This window comes from Cervus canadensis, chromosome 9 (genome assembly GCF_019320065.1).
Source record: "Cervus canadensis isolate Bull #8, Minnesota chromosome 9, ASM1932006v1, whole genome shotgun sequence".
In the NCBI taxonomy this organism is placed as follows: Eukaryota; Metazoa; Chordata; class Mammalia; order Artiodactyla; family Cervidae; genus Cervus; species Cervus canadensis.
This window is the reverse complement of record NC_057394.1, coordinates 600,460-627,754: the sequence shown is the minus strand read 5'-3', so window position 1 is coordinate 627,754 and position 27,295 is coordinate 600,460. Positions and strand designations below refer to the sequence as shown.

Here is a 27,295-nt window from a genome sequence, read left to right as displayed (position 1 = left end):
CCCTCATGCTTTTGTTGGCTCCCACGAGAGGTGGCAGTACATGAGCTGGGTCAGCAGGTCAGCTTGGGGGGCTGCCCCAAGGCCAGCGACTCGAGAAAGGCGGTCTTTGGTTAGGACCCAGCAGGGGAGCCCGCTTTCTGGGGACAGATCTCTGTGGAAGACGGTTCCTTACCCAGTCCTACAAATTGGTGGCCAAGGAGGGGTGCTCAGGGCCGAGTAGGCAGAGGCTGGCCCCTGGCTGCCCTCCAGCAGCCCAGATGCAGGCCACGTGGGCTCCCAACATGGCCATCTCGCGGGGGCGGGCGGCACTGGGCTGAGCCCAGCAGCTCCTGTCTGCAGGGTCAGTCTCTGCAGGGCAGTGGGGTCTGTGCCCCTCGAGGTGCAGCTGGTCCCCTCCCAGGAAACGCTGTTCCCCCACCCCTGCCTGTGCCCACCGTCCCCACGTCCCGTGCAGGGCACAGCCTTCCTGGGCAAGGGGTTTCCCACGAACGGTGCCATATCCAGGCGGAGGGAGACAGCAGCGGCAGGGTGGAGGGCCGTAGCCTCCAGCCGGGAGAGGAGGGGTCTCGTTGGGGCATCTTCTCTCCAGGAGGTCTGGGATGACAGCTCCTCAGTCTTACACCTGGTTTACAGGCCGTGTGTGTAACCACTTCCTTAGACTGGTAACGAACACAGACACGCACCTCACGCTATACATGCATCAGCATCTCAGGTAAAAATATGTATTTAGAAACAACAGACAGCTCCCAGTGAAGAGCACGTACAGAAGGACCGCTCAGTCGCCAGTGACCGCTCCAGCCGGAGGTGACAGCTCGAGGCGTCAGCCCTGCGCCAGCAGCCGCGCCCTGCAGCGCTCCCGCAGCCGGGCGATGCTGGCCCTGGACAGGCTGCCGGGCTCCGAGAATATTCTCTGGAACAGAAACGGGTTCATTTAGACCTTCCCAGCTCCTGGTGGTGGCCGGGCTGAGGCCAACGAGTGGAGGAAGGTCAGTTTCCTTCACGAGACAAAGCAGAAAGCGGCCAGTGACAGAGCTCCAGCCTCAGCACAGACGCCTCCAGAGCGGCCACACCGCCCCGGGGGGCCAGCAGGGGGCGCTGCGGCCGTGGCTGCCGGACCTTCCCTGGGAGGGCCGGGCGTGGGGAGCCCTTCACCACGAGGATGAGGGCGTGGGGAGCCCTTCTTGGAGGGCTGGGAATGGGGAGCCCAGGAGGGGCCAGCCGCGGGGAGCGGAGGAGGGCTTACTGCAGGGTTGAGCAAGAACAGGCTGCTGGTGCCCCCCAAACACCCGCAGGGATTTCAGCAAAGCGCTCTGAGGACCAGGGGTGGGGCGGGGGGTGGATATGGTCCCAGGGTGTGCGTGCAGCTGGGGCCCAGCTCTGAACGTCAGTCCTCAGGCCGGGCCACATCCTGGCTGCAGCCACTGCGAAGCTCAGGAAAGTGCCTGAGACAGGACGTCTGGCTGCAGGGGAGACGGCACACGGGCTCCTGCCCCCTCACACTCGGGTCAGTTTTAAAATGCTGAATCCAGTCCATGAAGTAAACGTCTGATTCCGAAGGCAGAGGTTCTGAGCCACTGGAATTAAAATTGGGTAACATCCAGTCTCCACTCTTGCTGGTTTTGTGTGTGTGCACCAAAGCCACACCATTTACCCCGAGCCACTCGAGGTGTGCGGCTGAGTGTCAGCTCTGCGCCCGCGGGGTCACCTTCCAGCTCCTCCTCATCTCCCAGCCTATTGCGTCCCCAGCCCCCACGTCCATCTCTATAAACCTGACTCCTCTAGGGGCCTTGCGTTAGTGGAATCAGTTTTTGTCCTTCTGTGACAATCACTGAACATGATATCTCCAGCTTCATCCAGGGTGGAGCAGGTGTCGGATCTCCCTCCCTCTCAAGGCTGAGTGAGAGCCCACCATGTGTCTGGACCACACTGGTTCCCCACCCACTCGTGTGGCCTTGCGGGTCACGTCCACGCTGCAGCTGCCGTGACGCTGAAGTGAGCGTGGGTGGGCAGCGTCTCCCGGAGGTCCTGCTTCCATTTCCTTTCGAGAAGTACAGCAGTGCCACGGCTGGATCAGACAGCAGCTCTCTTCAGCTTCTGAGGAGCCTCCATACTGTTCCACGGTGGGTGCGCCATTTTACACTCTCACCAACGGTGCACAAGGCTCCCTGTTCGCATGCTCAGCAACACTTGCTATTTGTGGTCTTTTGGATGACAGCCATTCCGACGGGTGTGAGGTGACGTGGTTTTGATGTGCGTTTCCCTGATGATGGGTGAACTGGAGCATCCTTTCATGTGCCTGCTGGCGACCTGTGTGTCTGACATCTACCTACTCGGGTCCTCTGCCTCTTTGTGAACAGGACGCCTCAGCTTGTGTCCAGCTGAGGTCTCCGTGCGTCTGGATGCGACCTGCACACACACTCTCCTGTTTGGGGGGGGGGTCACCTTTTCATCCGCCACTGCTTCTCTTTGCTGCACGGAAGCTTTCAAGCCCCACGTGGTCCCAGTTTGCTATTTTTGCTTTTCGTCCCTGTACTGAGTTCTTTGAGTTCTGACCCTGTTGTGACTGCTGACTCTCCTAGCAGCTCTGAAACCTACTTGGGGCCTAGGAGAGACTAGACTTGAGAAGCGGAAGCAGGAAGGGACTCAGACTTGTTTCCAGTAAGAGAGAAACTGCCTCACGACAAGGAGAAGGGAAGGAGCCTGGGGGGCAAGCCCCGGGTGTCTCAGTGGCCGGAGAACAGGCTCTTCTGGGGGTTCAGCTGGCCTCTTCATATTACAGTGCTCCTAGCTTCCACGTGGGATCTAGGAGATTCTAGATGTTCTGGGGCAGGACTTCAGAGAGCTCTGATGCATAAACTGCAGTGTTGCAGAAATGCACAAGTTTATAGAGACCCCCAAGGAAATAAGACCAGGGTCGCTTCCCACCAGCGCGTCAGGTGAGCGGCCACACCTGCCGTGTGCAAAGACATGTTTCTTTACACAGCACTTTTTCTGCCGTCTGGGGAGATGCTCCCCCCACCTCACCCTCTGTGATCTGCTCGAGTCCACTCAGCTCACAGGGCCCAGAACACCAGCCACCCCACCACAGACACGCAGCCGTCAGGGACAGGCAGGCCGGCCACCCGCCCTCGTTGGGCACCTGCTGCACTTGGAAGCCCCCGGCTCCTCCCTGGGAGCCCCCCACGCCTCCTCGGCAGCATCATGCTGAGCCCAAGAGCCAGACGCCAAAGCCACACGGCCTGAGTGTCCACACCGCAGTCCAGCAGTGGCTGGGGTCAGTGGCCCCCCTGGGTTACCCGTCCCCCTGATCCCTGCCCACCCCCGCCTCCCCGAGGGCCTGTGGGATGCAGCACCCAGGTCATCAACTCAGGTGATCTGAGCTGTCTACACAGCCTGCACCAGGCCTGGAACACAGCGGGGGGGTGGGGGGGGACAGACATGTGTGACCCCACCAGGGCGGGAGAGAAGGCAACAGGGTAAGGCGGAGGAGGGTGGGCCCGGCGTGGACGGGACCGTCAGGGAGGCCCAGGATGGGGTCACCTCCCAGGCTCGGAAGAAGCCAAGGAGCAGCAGGACAGGCTCCAGCAGCGGGGCGGGAGGGGGGTGTCCCAGGTGGCACCGCCCCCCGCCGACAGCACGGGGGGCGCGGGGTGAGCGCGCTGGTGTCCTGGAGCCCCTCCCTGGGTCCCCAGGGGCCGCGGGCGTGGCCGACACCCACCTGCATGAAGCTGTGACACTCGGTCACGAAACGCCCCCGGGTGATCTCCTTGAACTTCTCACAGAGGTCGGGGATGCTGGTGGCCTCTAGGATGGAGGCCTGGTGATGCTTGAGGAGGGTCAGGGCCACTCGGAAGAGGATCTTGGACCCCTCACTGAATAGGCAGTCCCAGACGCGCAGCACCGTCTGCGGAGGGAGCGGCGGGTCAGCGCACGGCCCTGCCGCCGGCCCCGGGCCCAGCCGGGCGCCCTCACCTCCACCGGCAGGACGTCCACGAACAGGCAGATGAACCAGCGGGACGCGACCAGGGTCCAGAGCACGCCATGGCCGTCCATCAGCGCTGCCACCGCCGGCAGCTTCAGCCTCACCAGCTCCCCGAGCACCTCCTGGTCCGTCTTCAGGCCCAGCATCGAGGGGCTGTAGTAGTCTGCTGTGGGGCAAGGGGGCAGGGACACGGATCTCACCGTCGGGCGGCCGCAACCTGCGTGCCCCCAGAGCCAGGTGGTGGTGGGGGCCCCCCGGGGACCCTTCCCAGAGGACGACCCACCCAGAGCGGGAGCCGGGCCAGTGAGCAGACAGTGAGGCCCCTGCTGGCACCCATCACGCCCGCCGCTCGTCTGTCTTTTAAATGGATGCTCTCTTGCCAAGTAACTTTCTAGCTTGTTCATGTGGTATATCATCATAATGGTGTACTTAACCTAATGCTTAAACTTTGCCATAAAAGTTCAGTAAGCAATCAGTGTAATAAAGTTTGGCCATTCACTGCGACAAAGGAACGGACATTCCTGCTAAGTATTTTCGTTAAAACGGAATCATCAGGAATACTGACATGACGGTCACATCACCAGTTTTCAGGGTTAGCACGCGCTCACCCGAGCCCAAGGCTGGAAAAGCTGTTGGGTCATTAACACCTGGGGCCTGGGGCGCCCCTCCCCCCCACGCCCCCTGCCCCCACCCCCCACGCCGTCACGCTGCGAGTCCGGCCCACCCCCCCCTCCGCCCCCGCCCCCCACCCTGCCGCCCCCTCTGCCCCTGCCCAGCGGTGCCCAGTCTGGCCCCGGGGGCGGGGGGGCGGCCCTGAGCAGCTCAGCGGAGCAGACGAGCGGATTTGCAGAACGCAAGCTCAGCACCGTCTCACTTTGGCTACAGAGGCTTATGGCAGCTCCCAGAAGAGTCAAGGTCACCCCCCGAAGCCGCCACGGGCCCGAGCCGGTCGCTGAAGGGTCACTGAAACCCCCCTGCGGGTCGGCTGAGAACGCCTACAAACCCCGACAGCCAGCCCCACCTGCGGGGTCCCGTCTGCGCACAGAGGCTGAGAAACTTCTCAGGGGCCCCTGGCCCAGCCTCCCCTCCAGGGCCCGAGTCAGGCCTCTCCCGGGGCGCCCCCTTTGCACACAGCCCAGAGGTGTCAGCACGGGGGGTGGGGGGATGAGCAAGGCTGCAGGGCTGGGGGGGCCCGAGAGTCACCACCCCAGGACGAGCCCCGCCGCCCGCCCTGGGCCTCGCTGTCCAGCTGCGGCAGGGGAGCCACTCGCTTCCCGTGTCGCAGGGCAAACAGGTGGGACCAGCTCTTCGGGACACAGATGCATTCGTTCATTAAGGGATGGACTCCTCCCTTCTGTGACATCCCAGACCCCACCTCGGTCCCTGACATGGTGGGAGGCACAGCGGGGCTTTTCTGCAGGCTCAAGATGCGGCGGGCTGATGGGTCCCTGGAGGAAGAGACTCGGGCATAACTTTTTTGATGTAAAACAAGCCATTTTAGGTCTGGGTCATCCTGTGATCTAGGTCTTTGCAGAATAAAAGGTCTCAGTCGTTAGATTTTGTGGCGGTTCAGTCGAGAAGTCCTGTCCGACTTTGTGACCCTGTGGACTGCAGCCGCCAGGCTCCTCTGTCCATGGGATTCTCCAGGCAAGAACACTGGAGTGAGCTGCCATTTCCCTCTCCAGGGGATCCTCTCGATGCAGGGATCAAACCCGTGTCTCCTGGGTCTCTGCACTGGCAGGAGAATTCTTTACCACTGAGCCATCCGGCAAGCCGAGTTATAGATTTTACCCGGCAAGCCCAGTTATAGATTTTAGGGGAACAAAAGGTGAACACACACAGCTGCGACCAGGCCGGGGTGACAGCTGCCCCACAACAGAGACAATGCGTCAGTGCAGACTCCCAGCTCTGTTCCCAAGGTAAAGATGAGCCGAAAGCACTGTCCCGAGCTGTTCCAGAACTCCGACGCCCTGGAGCGCTTGAGCAGCAGGCCACAGGGACGCTAAGGGACGGCGGCGCTGACCTCTGCGGCCCGCGGGCTTGGGGCCTGGGCCCAGGTCCGTGCCGATCCTCCCACCTCCAGCCCCAGCAGGACGACGCTCGAACGCTTAGGTTAACACGACTGTTTGCTGCTGGGGACTCACAGCTCCGGGAGAGACCCCCGTACTCCCTGCGAGGACCCATCCTCCCGCCTCCAGCCTGGCCGTGTGTCTCTTGGCTCCTCACCCACCACCAGGTGAGTCCAGTTTCGGGCAACCAGCGTGTCTGTGTGCCAGCAGCTAGTCTTCTGCTGACTTGGGACGAGAGGGGAAACGTGAAGTCCCGCAGGGACTTGTCTGAGCAGCTGACAAGCGACACATCAAACACCAACACAGATGCTGCTCCAGGGCTGGCAGAGCCCGGGGGGCCCAGCAAGGGGACCGGGGACCCCGCGTCGCCACCTCGTTAGAGTCGCAGTCTCCCCGCCTCTGCTCCTCCTTGACCCGACTGCTCTGAACTTGGGGTGTCGTGGGCACTGGGGGGAGGCCTCCGGTGGCCGCGCCCACGCCGCTGATGTCCAGCTTGGTTCGGCGCTGAGATCTGGCCTACCCGCTCCCGGGAGACCACGGTTGCCTCACCCCAACTCGGGGACCACGCAGGTCTCCTATTTTGTAAACTGCCCGTCAGGCATATTCTTCACCTTCTTTTCTGTCGACTTGTATCCACCTAGACTTTTAGGAATTCTTTACACGCTAATTGCATGGATCCCTTTTTACTCTGCAGAGGATGTCTTGTGTCAAAATCAGTTTTTAATTTTAACATCATTAAAATGATCAATTGTGTCTTTTATGCTTTCTGAACTTTGTTCAAGGACGTCTTTCCTGCTCTGGAATCATGACACTGTTCTCTGTCTCGTTTCAAGTTTCAAAGCTTTGCTTCTTCACGTTTAGAATCTGCCTGGAATTGAAGCAAGGGTCTAGTTTTGTTTTCTTCTCTATAGGCAATCAACGGTCATGGAATGATGTTTCAAACAGTCTTTTACCTGCTCCTCGATACATCTCACGTACCAAGTACAACAGATGGATAGACCTGTTTATCCCTCGCTGACCTAACAACTGTTACAGCACCTAATACAACCCCAGCACGCTCCTCTCCAGGCTTCCCTGGTGGCCCAGAGGTAAAGAATCTGCCTGCAATGCAGGAGACCCTGGTGTGACCCCTGGGTTGGGAAGATCCTCTGGAGAGGGGCATGGCAACCCACTCCAGTACTCTTGCCTGGAGTACAGAGGAGCCTGGCGGGCTACAGTCCATGGGGTTGCAGAGTCGGACAGGGCTGAGGGACTAAACACCACCAGGACAACGCTCTTCTTTCCAGCCTTCCTGGCTCGGGACTGCCAGTGATCCTTCCATGATTAAGCCATCCTTCCATCCTTGACTAAGCCATTATCCGTCCTTAATATATGGATTAATCCATCCATATATTAAGCCATACATTTAAGAAAACACTACCCTATAACCATCGCTCAACTCCGGGTGCTGACTTGAGTATTATTTTAATGAGATCTGTGTTCCCATCCCTCCTGAGATCAGCCTGTACGACAGGAAGGCCACACCAGCTTCACAACGCGAGTCGACGAGTTCATCTTTCTCTGCATTCTGCAAGATTTTTTAGAAAACGGGACTCGCCGGTTCGTTCGTGTTTTCCCGAGATGCTGCTGTCTGTGCGTCTGGCCTTGCGGATTTCCTCTCTCCGGCTGTCAGCCTGTACTCTCAGACCGTCCGTTTGTCTCTTCACTGCACTCGAGTGGTTCTTGAGAGTCCCTGCAGCGGTTCCAATTCCAGCGCCTTTTCCACTTCTAGATTCCTCATCCCCTTCTCTATTGGTCTTGTCAGACGACTGTCTGTTACAACAGTTTTCCCAAAGAACCAGCTGCTGTCTCAGCTCACCTTTCTATCGTGTCCTTCTCTGTCAGTAACTTCCATGTTCTGTGTGCGCGTGTGCACCTGTGTGCACACAAACGCGATGCTGCAGACGCGGACACCAGCCTGCCGAGCACGGGCGGCGAGCATGCCCAGCACGAGCGGGACGGGGACGCCGAGGACAGCGGCCACCGCTCAGCCTCCGTCAGCACTGCAGTCTCGGAACTCCAGAGATGCGGATTCTCTGTGCAGCTTTGGTGTAATTAAGACAGAAGCAGCTAAACGCAGGACGAGCACGCGCTGAAACGACCTAGCCGGCGCACCCAGAGGCCCGAGGACTCACGGCCCTGCCCACCCCAGCAGGGACGGTGACCCCTCCCCCCAGTCCTGACCGCTCACCTGGAGGTTTCCTTTTGTTTCTGAAGCAAGACCCGTTTTGCTGTATTTTAGTGGGACTGAATCTAAGGACTACTGGAAACGACATGTTCTAACTCTAAGTCTCTGTAATGAACCCCTGCGTGGGGGGGCACCTGGAGCCCTGCTTTCTGCTCCTCGGGGTCGGCCCCTCCCGCCCCCCAGCACCATGTCTTCACCTGCTTCTCTCAGTTGCTGTCGCTGCCAGGCTTTTAGGCTTTGTTCCCTGAAGTTCCCCAAGTGCCCAAACGACACCTGGAAATGGTCACGGTGGGAACCTCCGGCATGATTCGGTCTCTGAGATAACTGAGCAAGCAGCTCAGCGGCGTCCAGGCTGAGACACAGCGCTGCCCGCGGGATGGGGGTGACGGGGGAGAGGCCGCCGCTCCGCTGGGCCCCCCGTTGAAGTGAGCGTCTCGCTTCAATTCAGTTGCAGAAGGACGGTCAACCTCTCAACTCTCAAACACGCCTTCTGTCTCGTCACACCCTGACTTGTCAGCAGCATCGTTACACCAACACCAGAAGGTGGGACTCCACGTACCTGGGAGTATTCTGCCCACCAGGGCATCCAACAGCCAGAAGGCTTCTTCCTCACTCTTAGTCACCAGGATCAGATACCCCGCGATGAAGTTCATCCCCTGAAATCAGACAGAGGAGGCCTGCGCTGACACTGGCTCCACCCCCAGAACCTGTAAACGTGTGGCTGCTGCCCGCTAACTCCCCGTCTTCCTCGTCCTTCCCTAGAACGCGTGTGATTCTGGAATGACCGTCTTGGGTAGCGTCTGCCTTGCAGGCTCTGCCATCGACAGACACATGCGGTCAGGCCTGATTCTTGGACTCTGCAGGGCACATCCTCGTGAAACCCTCACTAGGAGAAACCACACGGGCCGCTCGGACGCCACCTCCCATGGCTCTGAATGCCGAGCTGTCCTCTCGGGAGGCCTGGCCTCTGGCTTGGGGCCTGGAGCGTGGGGACCCCACCCCTCCACCCCGCCCTCCTGCCCACACCCCCCCAGGACACCGTGGCCTCCAGAGCACACAGCAGGAGGGCGGGCAGCCCGAGGATTGGCCCCCGGGGCTCATGGTCTGGGCTGTGCACACGCGTCCCTGCAATGCTGCAGACAGAACACCTCCAGGGGCAGAGAACTGATCCCCGCCGCCTGCCGCGCCGCCCAGCCGCCCGGCTTCCCGAGGAGGCCCTGCATTCCCGGCCAGCCCGCCATACGCACTCACCCACATGCGCATACACACACACACGTGCACACACGCACACCATCGGCTCCGAGGCGACAGGCTGCTGGTCACCACGTCCGGTAAACACAGCCTGTGTTCACGTCCGCGGCTGCCCCCTCCCGCTCCCGCCGAGAGCCCCGGCTGGGCGAGGCCCCGGGGTCTGTGGGGGGCCCGGGGTTCACCTGGCAGTAGCCCACGCCGTGGTTGTGGTGCCCGTAGGCCAGCAGCACGTTGTACAGGGGCCCCTGCAGGCAAGGCTCCGCGTCCTTCCGGAAGCGCACGTTGTCGGGGAAGGTCCTGCTCATGTCTGCGGGGACCCGCAGAGCTCTCAGGGTGCGAGCAGAGGCCGCCCCCGGGCCCCCAGCGCCCCGCAGCCCTTACTCTCCAATCAGCACCAGCGTCAGCCCCTCTCCGCCAGGCTGCCGGGTCCCCAGTGTCTCCCCCCGTTCCCATGCCCCTCTCTGAGCTGGGGACGAAGTGTGGGTGAAGCGTGAGCAGTTTACATAAAGCTTTGGAAATTTTCCCCAATTCTTAAGACTGAAAACAGAAGCAGGCAGGACACGCTGAGAGTTCCGTCTGGAGATAAAGAGACAAAACTGAAAACTACCCAGGAGGCACCAGCAGCGAAGAACCACCTGTCAGGACAGGAGACGTGGTTCAGTCCCTGGGTCGGGAAGATCCCCTGGAGGAGAAGGCAGCCCACCCCAGTGTTCTTGCCTGGAGAATCCCATGGACAGAGGGGCCTGGTGGGCTACAGGCCATAGGGTCGCAAAGAGTCGGACACGTCTGACTTAGCACAGCACAGACAAACTCATTACCGCCAACTTCCGTCTGCAGGAGGGCGCCTGGCGGCCTCTTCCACCTCCGCCACCCCCCCCACCCCCCACTACATTTCTGTGAGCCTGCGTCCAGGGCAGAGTGAGGGGGCTGACGGACACCATCTGACCCTGCCTGGAGCAGAGCGGCGGTGTCGGCGAAGGGACACACGTGGACACCGCTGATAACGCCAGGCCTCCAGGCAGCTGCAGGAATTCTGCCCCCAAGCTCAGGCCCCTAGCCATGCACCTGCCCACAAAGACCAGATCTGAGCCAAACAGCAAACTAGCTGCCTCTAAGCATGTAGTTTTCAACCATATGTTTTTTACAAAAAAGATTTCTTTGCCATGGAATTCTGAACATTCCCCAAACTGGCACCTATCGGGGGAAATGAGTTTTTCGCTAATTCAGAGTAGACTGACCGACTGTGCTCACGCCTGTGTGACGACCCGTACGATGAGAAGCTTTAGCAGGTTTTGAAATCTTTCTCCCCGGCCCCTGCACCGGAGGCAGATGTGGTGAACGTCCCGCCTGGGCTGATGCAAGATGCGCCTGCTCTTCTGACCCTGCACCACGACTGAGGCAGGCTCCCTGACAGCAGACCAGAGCGGCCGTGTGGCCCAGCGATTCCACCTCGGGGTCTGTCCCCAGAGCACCGACCACGGGTCTCAGAGAATTACTTGACACCCTGTTCAGCCAGAATTCACTGTAGCCAGGGGGCGGAAGCCCTGACGCACACACAGCTCGGGTGGACCTCTCGGACACTGTGCTCCGTGAAACCAACCAGATACAGAAGGACAGACACTGCCTGATTCCACCCACGTGAAGTCTAGGAGAGTCAGACTCACAGAGACAGGGAGCAGATGGTGGAGCCAGGGCTGGGGGGCTTCGTGCGTAAAGGGGACAGAGGCTGCAAGGTGTGTATGTTTCACCGTAAATAAAAATAAAAGTATCCAAACACTCTACACCAAATAGAGCCTTTAAGATTCATTTTTCAGACAAACAACCACCCGTCACTTGCAGTCTCTCCCTGCCCACGTCAGCACTGCTGTCCCTGCAGAGGGAACCCACGTTCCCTGCAGGTCACGACAGAGTCTGTCCTGAGGCCTCTGGCCGGGGTTTTCTGGGGGGTCAGGGTGCGGCCAGCAGGCTCAGCGGCCCAGCGCCTTTCCCACTGCAGCTTTGGGATCCGAGACCCCTGTTCCTTACGCTGGGGCCACGCCACTTTCTCACTGTCCCCAGTCAATCCCACCTCCCCGACATTTAAAGTGACCAACTTTTTAAATGAAGTACTTCGTGTTTAACTTTGTCGTTCTCAGAAACTGGTAAAATCTGAAAAACGGATGTGTCTCCTAAAGATCTAGTTATTCAACTTAGGTTAACCATTTTTCTGAGGACTCTGCACTTGTGAGAGCCTGTGGGCAGCGAGGAAGCTGGGGTCATGAGACAGCGGCCAGGGCGTGACGTCTCCGGACACTCGGAGTCGGGCGCAAAGAGTGGGCGCGGCGCGCAGCTTCCTGCAGCTGCGTCTGTGCGTCCTCGGGTCACCCAGCCCACGTCTGTTCTGACGGCTCGCTCCGCGACCTCCTCACGCCCCTGGACAGTGTCCTCACGGAAGAAACCCACTCTTTCTACCATTTTCCTTACCACCTAGTTGCCTGCTCAAGGATTTTCTGAACCAATTCAGGTCATAGTCCTCCTGTCAAATAAGCCCCCATTTTGCTTGTCCTTTGAGAAAGTGGGAATCAGGGGTGTGCCTTTGACAGCATAGGTTTCCTCAACCCCATCACGACCAGGAGTCTGGGTGCAGACACACTTCCCTGGGGGAGGTGCCCCCACCCACAGGGCCGCCCCCACCCGCAGGGCCGCCCCACCCCGGGGGCCGCGTCACCTGTCCGGATGGCCTCCTCTAGGCTGGCGCTCCGCTCCCCCTGCAGGAGGCGCTGGTAGTAGCCGGGGTTCCGGTCCATCTGGGCCTGGGCTCCACTCACCCCCATCCAGACGCGGGCCCGGTGCTCCAGCGGGACGCCCTTGCGGATGTAGCGCTTCACTGAGACAGGGAGACGGCAGCTTCAGATGGGCCCGGGGGCGGTGGGGGGGGCTCCTGGGCCCCAGAAGCTGCAGGGAGGGGCCCCCCTCCAAGAGTTTCCATTGATAGCTCTCACAAATCAGTAAGTCAGACATGGAAGAAGCAAGACAGGCATGCCCCGCCCACAGGTACAGGCCCTCCCTACAGACGTCCGCTCTCCGCTCATGCTGAGCGGTCGGGGGGCCGCAGCAGCCTGGCCTCCACCTCAGCAGCGGTGCGGGGACACGGGCTGCCTCCTCCCCACCTGGCCCGCCCCGCCGGCTGGGCCGGACGCCATGGCCCTGAGCACAGATCAGCGCTGGCTCAGGCACCCGCTGTACCAAACAGAAAAAAATGACAGGAACAACATCCTAGGTCAGAAGCAAAACAAGCGCTGCTGCTGAAATCCTACATCTCAAACTGACAGCCACCAGTCCACGAGCTCCTGAAAGCGCCTCCCGGAGGCCAGGTCGCATGCACCCGCCTCTCTCGGGAGGGCGGAGGGCGTGCGGGACAGGAGTTTGCAGAGGCTGGGGGATGAGGAGGAAGGCCCAGGGGAAGGAAAGGATGGCCCTGAACACCACCCGCCAGAGGCAGAGAAAGCCAAGAACCCTCTGCAGCTCAGAGGCACCCGTGCAGCTGGAGGATCACGTGTGGCCAGAATGTCTTGGCCAGTGTGACGTGGTCATCCCGCTACCGGATGTGATATTTCAGTCTATCAAACACAGCAATCATTCAGCCGGACCGTCCCTCCAACCTCCTACTATTTACACAGAACCTCAGGGCTCGGCATGCTCAGGGGTGCCCTGAATTAATCCTCCCTCGAACCACAAGGGGAGGCTCAGTCCTGGCTTTGGGCAGGGACCGCTCCCACTGAGACGGGGCAGAAGGAAAAGACGCACAGACATTCATGGTGACTTCATGGACGGACCGCAAAGAGCAGAAATAAAAGCACTGCCAGTTTCACGGCGGCACCACAAGTATTAACACGAGGACGACTCAGGTGTAACTCTGAGAGAACTGCAGAGAAACCAAAGAGCTAGAAAAAGGGAGAGAGACGCCAACGCACCTTCAGGATCCCCCTGCAGCCCCACGGCCTCTGCTAGTCCCCGCCCCCCCAGCCGAGGCCTTCACCCACGTCCAGGCCTGCAGGTCAGCCGCCCAGAACCACGCAGGAGGGGACCCTAAAGGCGACCGGCTGTTCTAAACCTTGCGCATGGTGCGATTACCTGAGTGTGCGTCTGAACACACTCACACGGCAACACGCCAAGAAGAGTGAACTTCACTGCGAAGTTTTAAACAATTAACAGAAAGTATAAAAAGGGAAGTGCAAGTTGGTTAAACCCCCAACTCTGGAGTCGGACGTGGCTAGGCAGACCATACCTCGATCATGCCTCGGTTTCCTTCCATCCCTGCAAAATGGAAGCAAAGTCCAGGGCCTGGAATACAGTCAGGGTTCCGGACTCCCAGTTGGTTTCAAGAACAACAACAACATCCAGAAGTTTCAGAGAATGAGGGCTTCTGCTACTTTCATTGCCTCTTATCTGACTTTACTCAGTTTCTCTGGAAGAGGAAGAAAATGGTTCTCCCATCCTCAGAGCAAGGGCAGGGCTGATCCACTCTTCATCCCGACATTTGGAGGACTGTAAACTATGCAGCAGAAACAGGTGGGAAATTTTTTTAAGGAGAAGCTCGACCCCAAAGAATTAACTCCCAGCTGTCTGTCCCAGGAGTTAAGCAGGTTCCCAGGGGTTTTTTTTTTATATTTGTCTTTAAACATATCTTGCAATTTCATTCTTATTCAGATGGTGCTAACCCCCTCACCCATGGGCAGGAGAGAAAGAAGAAAACAGGAGGAGCTCCTGTCTTCAAGCCCCTCCACGCCAGATGGACAGGGGCACAGGGGCAGCTCGCCCGGCGCGGCCGGCCAGGCCGAGCGCGGAGAGTGGGTGAGAGATCGCAGATCCTGGCGGACCTCCCTCACCGACAAAGAAAAGAAACCATGCACCCACAGCTGACACCCTCACGCAGGCTGAGCTTCAGTGCTCATCTGCAGACGTGGACACAAGTCCTCTCAAGAGAGAACACACACAGAAGAGCCCAAGAGCAAGACGCGGCTGAGGAACAGGGGCAAAGGCGGTTCTCCAGGTGTGGTCGCCGGCGTCCAGGTCAGGGCCCCAAATGGAGCTCCCACTGCCCACCTGGGGCCCACGGCCCTCATGGGCTCCCTCCCACGGGACGTCACACAGCTGTGGACACTCCCGCCAGCCCAGGACGTCTGGCGGGAAGAAGCTGTATTCCCACTTCCTGACTAGCAAACCCACGCCAGGTTACGCCTGACCACTCCCTCGGAGTGCCATGGGTGCTGCGGGAGCCCCGGCCGTCACACCGGAAGCTGCACCAGCTCAGCAGCAACACCCCAGATCAGGTGAGCCCGCAGGCCCCTGGCCAGGTTTCCTGAAAGGACCCCAGGCCACTATGCCCTCCGGCTCAGCTGACAGACAACCCCACCCCCAGGCCAAGGCTCACCAGGAATCAAGTATATCTGCTCCTAAACCTGCTACCCCATAATTACAAAGTTTAACAATCACTACATAAATTTTAAAAGGTAAAGCAAAAAAAAAATTATAGCGGTTTCAATAAAACCAAATTAAATTTCCAGAAAGAGTCGGTTGGATGGCATCACCGACTCAATGGACGTGAGTTTGCACAAGCTCCGGGAGTTGGTGATGGACAGGGAGGCCTGGCGTGCTGCAGTCCGTGGGGTTGCGAAGAGTTGGACGCGACTTGGCGACTGAACAACAACACTTTCCACAGGAAAGATACAGAATTAGTGGGCCCTTACTGTACAAAAAAAAGATGACCAGACTCAAAGGACAGAATTGAAGGGGAATGCACGTCCACACGTGTGTTATGTGAAAAGGTTCATGAACGCCTGTATATCTTGAAGTGATTCTCTGCGGCTTTACCTGATCTCTGGGTCCCTGTTGGACAGGAGGCGGCCTCCTGCATGGAGGCAAACGGTGCACCCTGTTCCCGGGGGGACGGGGGACAGTCACAGCCGCCCCTCTACGGGAGGTGGGGGCCTGGGCAGCTGAGAAACTCAGTTCAATTCACACCTTCGAGTGTGACCAAGATGTTCTTCCACGTGCAAAAGTTGTCTACCTTGTATTTTTATATACTTGTACATAACTTTAAAAAACAAATCAAAAGGAAAAAATGTAGCCAAAGAGAGCTGGAACCACGTTAATGCCCAGCAGCATGGCGGGCGTGGCCCTCGGTACAACTAAAGACATCTGCCTTTCAATGACGGATGGCCCTTCAAAGACAAACCTTGATCTGCCCCCCGCCCCTTAAAAACTTTCTTCCTTCCGCCTGGCCATGCCCCTGTGCCCACCGTCAGCTGGTGTGGGCCCTGCTCCACCTCTGGCCCTCCTCTCCTCACCCCTAATGCTCTGGTCACACCGCTCAGCCCCGGCGGCTGGGACCCCTGTCCTCACCCCTTCACCGTCATTAACGCCCTGTGTCAGGAAACGCCCCCGGGGACACTCCTGCCCACTCCTCACCTCCTGCCGGCAGGTCTGAGGATACAGATATCCTCAGGGGGAGAGCAGGCAGGCAAACCATTCTTTCATTTATTCAACAAACAGCTAAGGGACCATCAGCCACCCCAGCCGGCACAGAGGGATCTTTGACCCCAGCGCGGAAAACAGGATAAAATAAGTAAGAGCCACACGTGGAGGACCAGAGAGAGGCAAGGAGTGGTAAGGAAGTGTGGGGCTGCGGGGTGAGACTGGAAGGCTTCCCGGAGCAGGGGCTCCAATCCAGACCTGAAGGAGGCCGGGGCACAGCCTGGGGCGGGGAAGACCCCCAAGGAGAAGCAGGGGAGGAGCTGAGGGGTCCAGGAAGCGCCCCGCTTTCTCTCTGACGGGGACAGGGAGCGCTCCGCACAGAAGCCGGCGGGAGCACTGCCCTGGCCGCTCGCTCTGAGGAGCAGGAAACCCGGCTTCTTCTGGAAAGAGGGCCACGGCGCCATGCGTCTCAAAGGGCGAGCAGGCCCCACGTCCAGGCGAGGAAAGGGGGGCCTCTCACCTGTGCGCCTGCGCGGGGCACGGCTGGGAAGGGGGCAGCGCCCCCGGCCTCGAAGGAACCCCAAGTCCTGAGCTCCCCCGAGCGCACGGCACCGACCGAATGACTTGTTGCGCGCCCGCTGGGTCAGGCGCCGAACTCACCGGTCATGCTCCTCTGGACACCACCGCCGCCCTTTAGAAGTTTGGACCATTTGATGGCTCTCCTGGTGAGGATCACCAGGTAGGTGGAAAAAAATTCTTCATAAGCTGCATAATCAAAGTCTTCAGGCCTTTCAAACCCATACGGATCGATCCTACCGCACAAAAAGGGCCAGAGTAAAGTTCCGCGCGCACGTGGACGTGGGACCCTCGGCACCCAGCCGCCCGATCCCTGCGTGGGGCGCGCGGGCTCCCTGCCCCCCACCCGGCCCCGCAGCAGAGGCGGCGGGCCGAGCGCGGGCGCGCACGCAGCGCAGGGGCCGCCCAGGGGCGCGCGGGTGCCCGCACCGCCGCCCCCGCCCCCGCCCGCGCCGAGACACCCGCCCCGCGCCCCCGCGCTGGGCCAGGGGCGCACGGACCCCGCGCGCCTACCTGGGGACACGGTCCCGCGCCGCCTGCGCGCGCCCCGCGGCCGCCATGCCGGGAGAGGCGGGAGGGGGCGCCCGGGCCGCGGGGCTAGGGGTGCCAAGTTCACCTCCCGGGACTCGGGGCGCCTCGCGTCCTTCCGCCGGGCCGCGGGCGCCGGGAGGCGGGGCTGGGGGCGGGGAAGGAGGGCAGGGGAGGGGAATGGGGGGCGGGGAGGGATGGGAATGTCTGGGGACCCGGAGGGCGGGGCGCGGCCCGGAGGAAGGGGGCGGGAGGGGCTGCACCTGCTCCTGCACGCGGAGCCGGGAGCCCGGAGCCTGGGAGGGGCGCGGCAGCGCCGGCCCCCGGGGCGGGGAGGAAGGGGGATGGGGGCCCCAGGCGGGGACGGGGAATGGGCCCCGGGAGGGGAGGGAGGGGGCGCGGGAGGGGGATGGGCCCCTGGCGGGGAGGGAGGGGGTGGGGCGCGGGGGGATGCGGGCGCGGGGATGGCCCCCGGCGGGGAGAGGGCCCTGGGCCCGGCGAGGCCCGGCGCGTCAGGTCCCGCCGCCCCGCACCCCGCACCCCGCACCCCGGGGCCTCCCTGCCGAAGCTAAGGTGGGAGGAGGTGAGTCCAGTTTAGATTCTTCTGACAGCTGGCCAGGCCTGCGTGCCCCGCGGGTCCGAAGGCCGGCGTCCTGACCTGTGACCGCTGGTTTAATGTTCTTTTTACAGAAAACGACCGTTTTATTTTTAACTTGCTCTCTTTCAGCCTACACTTTCCGACCTGAAAATAAGACACAAATAAGTGGATCTTAATCCGTGTGCCACCGTCCCTTCCCCCACCCCGGCGGAATCAGCCCGTCCCTGCCTCCCACCGCCCCAAACCAGGCTCGGAGGCAGGGGTGCAGGCCCTGCCCGAGCCGCCCCTCGCACTGAGCCGGCAGCTGGGGCTCCCGCATACACGGGAGGGTGGGCACGCCCTGCCCGGTGTCCGTCTGGGGTGACCAGGGCTGACTGCTCGCGTCCCCTCTGCTCCAGGGCTCTCTCCACAGATGCTTAGGATCTGGGGAGCGTGAGTCACGGCTGGGACGGAACAGACATGCCCCGCCGCCTGCGCCTTTTACTCTGAGGGACCTGCCTGCAGACACCAACACGGTGGTCACCACGCAGTGTGCCCACTGGGCCCGCAGGGCGGCCCTGGCCCAGAACAGCGTCTTCCTCCCCGTTCAGCACCGCGGTGCCCTGGTGTTTCCATGTGTGGCCTGAAAACCGCTTCTTGTATTGTGCCCTCAAGAATGTGCACAAACTGCATTTTGAGTTTTGCTTTGGAAACGTGGTGAGATAAGAGGATTTTAAGGTCCTTTAAATTTAAGATATAAAGGACTTTCATAGCCCCCCCAGCATCCCAAGAGTTATTTTTAAGAACTGGATTCAGAACAGCAGAAGTCAGGCGCGTTGGAAAGGCACCACCCTACCGACGCCATGGAGCCATGGGCTGCACGGCCCACTCCACCAGGCCCGGCCCATGGGGACAATGTCTCCCTCGGACTCTGATGTCGTTTCCGGTGGCGGGTGCCTGTAAGCCGTGCCTGGATATGGTAGGAACAGCGCTGCCAGCATCCACTGCAAGGCTTGCTGGGCTGTTGTGAACTCGCCTGGCCCTTAACATTGGTTTTTCCCGAGCATCCTGTTGGAGGTCTAAGCAGGGAGCCTGGGAAGTAATTTGGGGAACACGCCTGCCCCCAACTGGGGACGTCTGTCTGTCCGTTTCCACGGAGCTCTGTAGGAAATTCATGCTCAGTTGAACAGAACCACAAAGGCCCCCCATTCACTGATTCTGGGGAAGTTCTCCAAGCCCTCAGCTTAGCTTGCTTTGCTTTTGAAAGACACAGAACCCCTCCTCAGCCTTCACCCCAGGGGCCTCCTGCAGACTCTGGTCCACAGGCATGGTGACTGGCCTTTCCACCAGCGCGGGGCCCCTGGCTCACCAGGCGTCGACCCATGCTGGTCTTAAAAATCATCGGGCATGCAGCCCCCCGCCGCCGGTGCCCCCAGCCCCCTGTTTCTGCCTATCCCAGCCGCTGTGCTCCCTGGACAGGGCAGCTCCCAGCCCGGGCAGGTGGCTCCCTGCACCCTCTCCCGTCCTGACCTTTCTGTGGGCCCACACGTTCCTCCTCCCCGTCTCCAAGAGCACGTCCGGCACGTGCCCCCTGCCCCGGGCCCAGGCGCCCCCGCCCCTGTTGGTGCTCCCTTGGCCTGGCGGGCGCGCCTCCCTCCCGCGCCTCTCCTCTTCACTCCTGCCATCTCTGGTGGGTTCCAGCCGCTGTGTCCCGCCACATCCTCACACCCAGCTGGTCCCGGCCCCAAAGGAAACGCAGACCACGGACACGTGCTCTTGAACTTGAACATGATAGTAGTACCCTGACCAGGGGCCTCTGGGGCCAGATGAGACGTGGGTGAGCGTTAGATAAGAGGAGACCCATCCAGGAAGTGTGGCGGGAGAGATAGAGAGAGAAAGGACCCTTCCGGAGGCAGCCAGCGGTCATGGCCAGAGGGCCCTTTGAGGGCTGCCAGCCCCGCCGCCAGCACCTGCCCAAGCCCCCTCCTCAGGACCAGGAGGCGGCCGGACCCCTATGTCCTCTGTGCTCCTCCACCAATCTGCAAACACCTGTGGCCCTGAGCATCAGGGCCCCCGCGCTGGCAGACGCCCTCCCTTCAAAGCCGACCGTCGTCCGCAAGGGCAGCTCACGTCCGCAGCCAGGGAGCTGGCTGCGCAGAGTCGTTCGCCCAGGGCGGGGGTGTGCCCACACAGCCCCCCAAGCCGGTGCACGCCCACAGGGCCCTGGCGTCCCATGGTCAGGCAGTGTGAAGAGCCGGGCCCCACGTGAGAACCACTGGCCAGAGGACCAGCTCCTCGCAGAGGCTCACCGAGAGGGCCCGAGGGCCCCCACCCGGGGTGCACGCACCACCCCAGGCCCCCGTCTTCCTGCGCGGCTCCCAGTTCTTGTTGCCTGATTGCAAGAGCCGCTGCCATTTGGATAAGATGTGCTGTCCGAGCACTTTGGTTCCGGGGGTGCCCATCCCTCAGGACTGACGGGGTGTCCAGGCAGTACCACTGATCACTGTGAGCCCCGAGGGTGGTAGCGGGTCCCTGCGGGTCGGGCTGGGCCAGCCGCCGGCGCCCCAACCACCCATGGAGAGCGTCACAGCTTGCTGCTCACACTCTTTCCGATAAAGTGCGAAGTCAGGTTTTCTTTATTTTTGACTGAAGCAGAGTAGATACGGGTAAAATGATATGATATCTGAGTTGGCTTTAAATAGTCTCCAGCAAGAGGGAAAAGGAAACAGTGACTGGGGACACAGGCAGAATCACTGAAGAGGGGTCTTCTCATGTCTGTTTGAATATTTCCGTAATTAATTTGGAAATGTAAAGAAGAGATGTCCTGTCCCAGCTGCTGGGGCAGCAGGGGGCTGTTCCGGGGCCAGGCCTGTGGGGATGGCAGGATAGACGTGCTCAGAGGGTCCTCAGAGGCACTTACGAGGCTCCGGCCCTCCTGGGAGAGTAGGTGGGTCCCCGGCAGGGTCACAGATACACCATTAGGGGCGGCGGGGGGGGGGCGGGGGATTGGAAAGACCGGCGTGAGGCAGCCTCAAGGCTTACAGTGACCCCGCCAGACACTGTGTCTCCACGTAGCACCGGCCCGGGAGCCTGGACTTCAGGGTGTTTCATCTCCATGTCCCCTCCACCCTTTCCTCATCCCTGTGTGTGAGGTCTGGCCGGACTGATCTCGGGCGGCCTCGGTCTGCTGCGGCTTGGAGGGGGCTTGGGTTCCCAGGCAGAGACTGAGGCCAGGTCCCAGCGGTGAAAGCACCAGATCCTAGCCACTAGGCCTGGGGTCAGTGACCTGGCCCTGGTCATTCAGCTTTGCAAAAAAGAACTCCCACAAAGACGGAAAGGAGTGAAGCAAGTAAAGTGTTTATTTCAAGGAAAAAGAGTCCAGTACGCGTGGGCAGACACGTGGACGGACTCAGAGAGAGAGGCACTGAGCAAGCCCTGGTCGTGACTTGAATTCGTTTTATGGGACATTTCTTCCGGGTTTCCTTTGGCCAGTCATTTTGATTTGCCTGGTTCTCAGTCCATACTTGGTCTATCTCAGGCTCCTCCCACGTGCGCACACAGTTCTTAGACAGGATGGTTTTACCGCAAAGGCGTCTGGGTAGAACATCCCTTGACATGAGCCTCCTTTGGTCTCCAGAGAGCCTTTCTGCACACATGTGGTCTGGGAGGTCTCCTGACTTCAGGAATCAGAGACATGTGGTCTGGCAGGGCCCAGCCTCCTCCCTTAGTTGTCCTGCTGTTCCCGTCTAGAGTTTGGTCAACAGGGAAATGAATCTCCAATAGCTTTCCCACGGGGGCTGGACCATCAGCCTCCCACCACAGGACCACAGGGAGCATTGGACTGTCCCAGGCACAGCAGGCCACACGGTCTCCCTGTGTGGGCCTCTTTTCAGGGCAAAACACCCTCCCCAGGGCTGCAGGGGTGGGATTCAGGTCCTGGAAGCTCTCCCTGTAGGTGGGGACCCTGCACAGGGGGGCGGGGTGGGCTACAGTCCATGGGGTCGTGAAGGAGTCGAACGTGACTGAACTACTGAACCGCAGCCGCTGGCCGGGCCACGCCGGCTCGTGCAGGGAAGGACGGGAGAAAACCTGAGCCGGTGCCTGCTGCTCAACGCTGAGGCCGCCGCCCCCCCGCCCCTGCCCCTGCCCCTGCCCCTGGGGCCCACAAGCCCGGCAGGAAATCCTATCCCTGTCCTTTGAAGAAGAAAAACAGGTCTACGGAGCTGGCAGGTCCAAAGTGCTCCTGCCTGTGGGGTAATGACGCAGGCACTGGCGGGGCGGGGTGGGGGGCGGAGCAGGGGGGTGGGGGGCGGGGTGGTTTGGGGGCCGTGACTGTACAGCTGAGGCCCTTGCGGCGGCTGTTCTGCCTCCTTGCTCTCTGAACGCACATTTCCGAGTGTCGGGCACTTTGAGCCTCTGGGCTCTGTCCTGAGCTTGGGATTTGCTTCAGGAGACAAGTTTCTGAGAGTGTTGCCTCTGAATAATACACATCTTTGTAAGATACAATGAGCATCTTGAAGAACCCCTGGACACGCAGGGACCAGTGAGCTTTTGTAGGAGACCCGACGGCTTGGAGAGGGAGCAGGTTTGGGAGGGCCTCTGGAGGCGAGAGGGAGCAGGTTCGGGAGGCCCCCCTGGAGGCGAGAGGGAGCGGGTTCGGGAGGCCCCCTGGAGGCGAGAGGGAGCGGGTTCGGGAGGCCCCCTGGAGGCGAGAGGGAGCGGGTTCGGGAGGCCCCCTGGAGGCGAGAGGGAGCGGGTTCGGGAGGCCCCCTGGAGGCGAGAGGGAGCGGGTTCGGGAGGCCCCCTGGAGGCGAGAGGGAGCGGGTTCGGGAGGCCCCCTGGAGGCGAGAGGGAGCGGGTTCGGGAGGCCCCCCAGGGAGGCACTGGGGTCTGTCCGCGGGGAACTGGCAGACGGGTCTTCAGGCCGGGCAGGCGTCCCCTCCCCATCCTCCTCATCTTCCTTCAGTCACAGGAGCCCCTCTGACCAGTGGCTTAAACAAGCGGAGCTCATTTCTCCCCACCCTGGAGGCCGGGCCCACAGCGGCGGTGGAGGCAGACCCTGCGTCTGGTCCGTACCTGGCTGCCTCCCCTTACACCCACGTGGTGGGCCCCTGGGCACGTCTGTGTCCCGATCCACTCTCACTAGGACACAGGTCAGGTGGTATTGGGGCCACCCTAGTGATCTCATCTGACCTTAATCCCCGCTTTAGAGGCCCCATCTCCAAACAGGTCACTTCCAAAAATATATCTACTCGAAGTGACAAGGCTCTCAACTTTGGGATTTCAGAGCAATAGTATAAAGAGAAAATACCCCAGATTCACAGCATTTGGAGAAACCCAACGCACATACACCTGGGACGGGGCTGGCTTGTTTGTCACCGAGCATGGGCCTGCTGACGCTCACGCGTGCTCATGTGTGTCTGCACTCAGGTGTGACCCGCGTCCCGGCTGGCAGCCCTGTCCCGAAAGCCTCTGGAACCGTGACCTGGTTTCCTCTGGCCGAGAGGAAAGGCAATCTTTTTGCCTTGAGGGTTTTTCTGAGGGCTGTTCTTCCAGGAAGGACAGTCTCGAACTTTGTTCCTGACGGTCTGAGCGCGGTCTCTGCCGTTTGCACCATGGACAGCAGCTCGGACCCAGGTCCCACTTTGCTGTCCAACCGGGTCTCAGGGTGAGGGCCTCGGGACACCCCAGGTCAGGAGCTGGTCAGGTGTGGGCGCCCTGAGGCCGTGGGGATGTCCTAGACTCGTGAAGGTGCATGTCAGCACCCCATGCCAAGAGCCTGATCCCTATAGCGTTCGCCTTAAGAGACACACAGGTGCCAGAGCCAGCGTCATGCCAGGATTTCAGGCAAACACAAGGGCAGGTCCTGCAGGGCCTCTGTGAGTGATCGTTAGTCACCGGGTCTCATCCCGGACACCGTGATGGCCGGAAGGGTGAGAGCAAGTCTAGACCGTACGTTTTACTGGAAGCGTTTCCTCTGAGGAGAGGAGAGGACTGGGAGCTGGGGTTAGCAGGTGCAAACTATTATAAACAGAGTGGGTGAACCACAAGGACCTACCACACAGCTCAGGGAACTGTATTCAGTATCCTGAGATAAACTGTCATGGGAAAGAGTGTGAAAAAGAATGTGTGTGTGTGACTGAATTCCTTTGCTGCACAGCAGAAATTAACACTGTGATCGACTACACTCCAGTAAGATAAATTTAATAAATAAAATTTCCCCAGCGTGGACAGGGCATGCCCCTCTCTCTCTGAGATGCTGGGATACTCTCTGAAGCCTCTGGGCAGGTTTGCATTCCGATGCCTTCTCGGGGTTGTGCCCATGGCTGAAGTGTGGACGTGGAGGAGGGTCCCCGTGTGGGGAACGTATCCCCGGAGCCGTTCTGCACAATGCCACTTCCTCTCGTGGAGAAGACAGGAGTTTCACTTCTCCTGTGTGTGTCTCGGCCTGTCCTGGGGTCTTCCTCCCAGACTCCCGGCAAGTTCCCAGAGGTGGACGTTCTGCCCACAGATCCCGGGAGAAGGAAACTGCTCTTGACCTCCCACCTCTATGGGAGGTTTTCGGGGCTGGAGAACGCTTGGTTGTTTGTTTTGTTGTGAGGCTGGGGTGCAGCCTGGGGCTTGGGGGAGCACAGACTCGTACTGGGGAGCGACACCTCTGCTAGAGCTTCTGGTGGCCCCAAGACCACCTCCCTGCCTCCAGCACCGTGGAGCCGAGCCCCCGCCCCCTGTGGGCTCTGCTCCTGCGTCTTCTCCAACCTCTCTTGCTCCCACTTTCCAGGGGCTCTAATGGGCTAGACTTTGGGGCATATTTCCTTCCAGACCTTCTAACCCATGTAGGGACTAGAACAGCAGGTATGTGTGCACACACATGTACGATGCACACATACCCTACACATCTGTGCACACACCACACATACGTGTACACATGTGCGCACACACTCGTGCACACACACTCACTCAATTTAACGGTTCTCATTCTATACAACGTTGGAGGCATTCTTTATTTTTTTTTTTTTTTGGAGGCATTCTTGAGTCCTCAACCCACCCTCACGCATTGCCCAGCCCTGCCCGTCCTGGCCCCTCTCAGACCGGGAGTAGGTGTCGGAGGACCTGACTCCATGCACCTCAGTGAGATCTGGAGTTAATCACAGGAGGAGGAGCTCATCCTCACGGCTCGTCTGCATGATGATTACGGACAAGACTCTCACCCACAGGGACTGCAGGGGAGCAGTGGCTGTGTCCACACGACCCTCGGAGGCAGGAACCCCCGCTCTGTCACCCCCCACCTGCTCTGTGGGCACACTGGGGCGGCCCCTCACCGAGTGGGGGCCAGTCCTGGTCCCGAGCAGGATCAGCTGCGGGGAGGGGGTCCCGCGCCTGGTGCGATGAGCAGGTGAGCCGCGAACCCCTGTGTCTGTTCGCCCCGGGGGGGACAGTGGGGCCCAGGCCCCACAGAGCTCCTGGGCCTGCAATGCCCTCTGGTGGTCCTGGTGATGCCGGCCAGCCAGCCCAGAGCTGAGTCTGTGCCCAGCGGGTCTGAGCCTTCCCTCCGGCTGGTGACCTCGGCCCGAGACTCGGGGATGGGCAGACAAGGATGGATGGTGGGCACTGGGGCGGGTCAGTGGGGACTGCAGGTCAGCAGGGACCGTGGGTCAGCAGGGACTGTGGGTGTTGGGGCGGGTCACCAGGACTCACGGGTCATTGGGGACTGTGGGTCAGCAGGGACAGTGGGCGCTGGGGTGGGTCAGCAGGGACTGCGGGTCAGCGGGGACTGTGCGGGTCAGTGGGGACCGCAGGCGCTGGGGCGGGTCAGCGGGACTTGGGCAGGGCAGCCCCTCCCTGCCTCCTGACACTGGGAGACAAAGAAGTGAGTCTCAGGTGCGTTTAGATTGACTTAGGAGACAGTAACTCAGATGAGTGCCTGTGATGTTCCACGGTCACCACAGCCGCTGGGGCACAGAAAGTCAGAACTTCTCGTCTCCTCACTTGCTGTCGTCCATCAGCAGAGTGAGCGTGGAGACCAGCATTCATTGGCTGGCTCCTTCAGGCTGTTTCTGAAAGACTTAAATTTCTCCTCTGGCCGTGTGTCTCTGGTGCGTCCACACCTCCGCCACGACCCCACCTGGCCCGCGACTTGGTGATGAGCAGCACGCGTGTGCCTGGGCTCCATCCAGGTTCCTGGCTTGAGCGCCCACGACCCTCCAACTCTGCCCTGGTCAGAGGCATCTCATGGAGTCAACACGCAGCCTGTAACAGGAACAGAGTGTTACCTGAGCCAACTGAAGGCCGTGCGTGGGAGCCGTCCTCTCCGGGGCGTGCTGACGACTCGCCCTGCAGAAGCAGTGTTCAGCAGTGTTGTAGCTTGTCAGAACAAAGAACGTCAAACAAGTCAGGGATACCTTCTTCCATGGTTAAAAAAGAAAAGTGGTGCGTGAGATCTTAGTTCCCTGAGGAGGGATTGAACCTTCGACCCCTACGTTGAAAGTGCAGCGTCTTAACCACTGGACCTCCAGCGGATGGAATCCAACACGGATGCACTTTGCTTCTGGTCAAAGCGTCCCTTTCTTTACCAGTTAAAGCAGACGTACTGTGTGTCTGATGGGCCGCAGGCGGGCTGTTTTAGAGGCATGGAGCCCAGGTTAACTTGTGGCTGAGCCGGAGGGGTCTCCTCAGACCTGGGTATGGAGCGCTGCTCCCCTCAGAGGCTTGGAGCGTTCAGTCCCAGCCCTGACCTCAGGGGGACGGGGGCTGAGCTAATTACCAGAGGCCAGTGAGTTCACCCGTCCTGCCTGGGGACGGACCATCCATGGGAGCCCGAGGTGTGGGGCTGAGGGCGCCGCGCTGCGGACTCAGGGGTGCCGGGGGCCGATGCCACACGGGGAGAGGAGGCCGGCTGATCAGGACTGTCCCGTCTGGGCCCGCCGGCCTCGTCGTCGGCCGTCCACCCGCCACCTTTCTAGAAAGCTGGCCATGAGAGCAAGGTGTTCTCTCGGCTTCGGGAGCCGCCCCAGGGCGGTGGGAACCCCAGTTTACAGAAGTGAGGGTGTTGGGGGTCCAGCACTGCCTGCTGACCCTGGGGCTGAGCCCGAATCTGTGGAGTGGACGGTGGCGTCCAGGGAACCGCGGGAGGGGCGGGCCGCGTGGGAGACCGCGCCGGCTCTCCGTGTGAGGGGGGGAAGCAGGGTTCCTGCTTCACAGGTTTGGGGCTGTCCCTCCCTGCAGTCCAGGAGCACCTGCGCTGAGCAGGCCTCCAGGAGAGCCCCGTGGGCGCATGCGTGTGGGGTCACGGTGATGCCCCCAACCAGCAAACCTGGGTCCTGTGACCATGACCCTTTGTCTCAAAAGCTTACCCACATGTGCTATGACCTCTAACAGGCGGGAGTCCTAGAACTTTCTGAAAGACTGTCCCCAGGGTTACAGTCCTCGGGTGGTTCGAATAGAATCTCCCTCTTTTTTTCTTGGATCAACTATTGATCAGGTTTTCTCTGGATATGAGAAGAGCCAATTTCCTTAGGCTCTCAGTTCTTTCAGGGCAAAGGCCCAATGCTTTCACAGGCCGCAGGTAGATCCACACGCTGGGTGTCCTGGGGGCACCCCCTGAGCCAGGCCAGTCCTCTGGGATGCTC

At 60.4% G+C, this 27,295-nt stretch overlaps 1 protein-coding gene across 3 annotated transcripts; it reads right to left on the bottom strand.

Moving 5' to 3' along the window:
• Window positions 1-708: 708 nt before the first annotated feature.
• On the bottom strand, window positions 709-17,434 carry GRTP1 (growth hormone regulated TBC protein 1). Of its 3 annotated transcripts, XM_043477762.1 has the most exons (10): window positions 17,075-17,234; window positions 16,646-16,797; window positions 12,237-12,395; window positions 11,194-11,255; window positions 10,768-10,782; window positions 9,712-9,836; window positions 8,838-8,934; window positions 3,973-4,148; window positions 3,719-3,904; window positions 709-910 (listed from the first exon to the last, which is right to left on the bottom strand). In XM_043477762.1, exons 2-10 carry the CDS (start codon window positions 16,693-16,695, stop codon window positions 821-823), a joined length of 960 nt encoding a protein of 319 aa, XP_043333697.1. In that variant the 5' UTR covers window positions 16,696-16,797; window positions 17,075-17,234; the 3' UTR covers window positions 709-820. The 3 variants fall into 3 exon arrangements, with proteins under 3 accessions (XP_043333697.1, XP_043333696.1, XP_043333698.1); XM_043477761.1 differs by lacking the exons at window positions 10,768-10,782; window positions 11,194-11,255 and having other exon boundaries at window positions 3,973-4,145; window positions 17,075-17,434; XM_043477763.1 differs by lacking the exons at window positions 10,768-10,782; window positions 11,194-11,255 and having other exon boundaries at window positions 17,075-17,265.
• Between the last annotated feature and the right edge of the window lie 9,861 nt (window positions 17,435-27,295).

Coding starts and splice junctions, on each gene's coding strand:
- GRTP1 (XM_043477763.1), bottom strand. CDS start 17,121: ATGGCGGCCGCGGGGCGCGCGCAGGCGGCGCGGGACCGTGTCCCCAG. Junction 8,935..9,711: donor ACGGCGTGGGCTACTGCCAG/GTGAACCCCGGG, acceptor GTCTGATTTCAG/GGGATGAACTTCATCGCGGG. Junction 3,905..3,972: donor TGGACGTCCTGCCGGTGGAG/GTGAGGGCGCCC, acceptor CTCCCTCCGCAG/ACGGTGCTGCGCGTCTGGGA.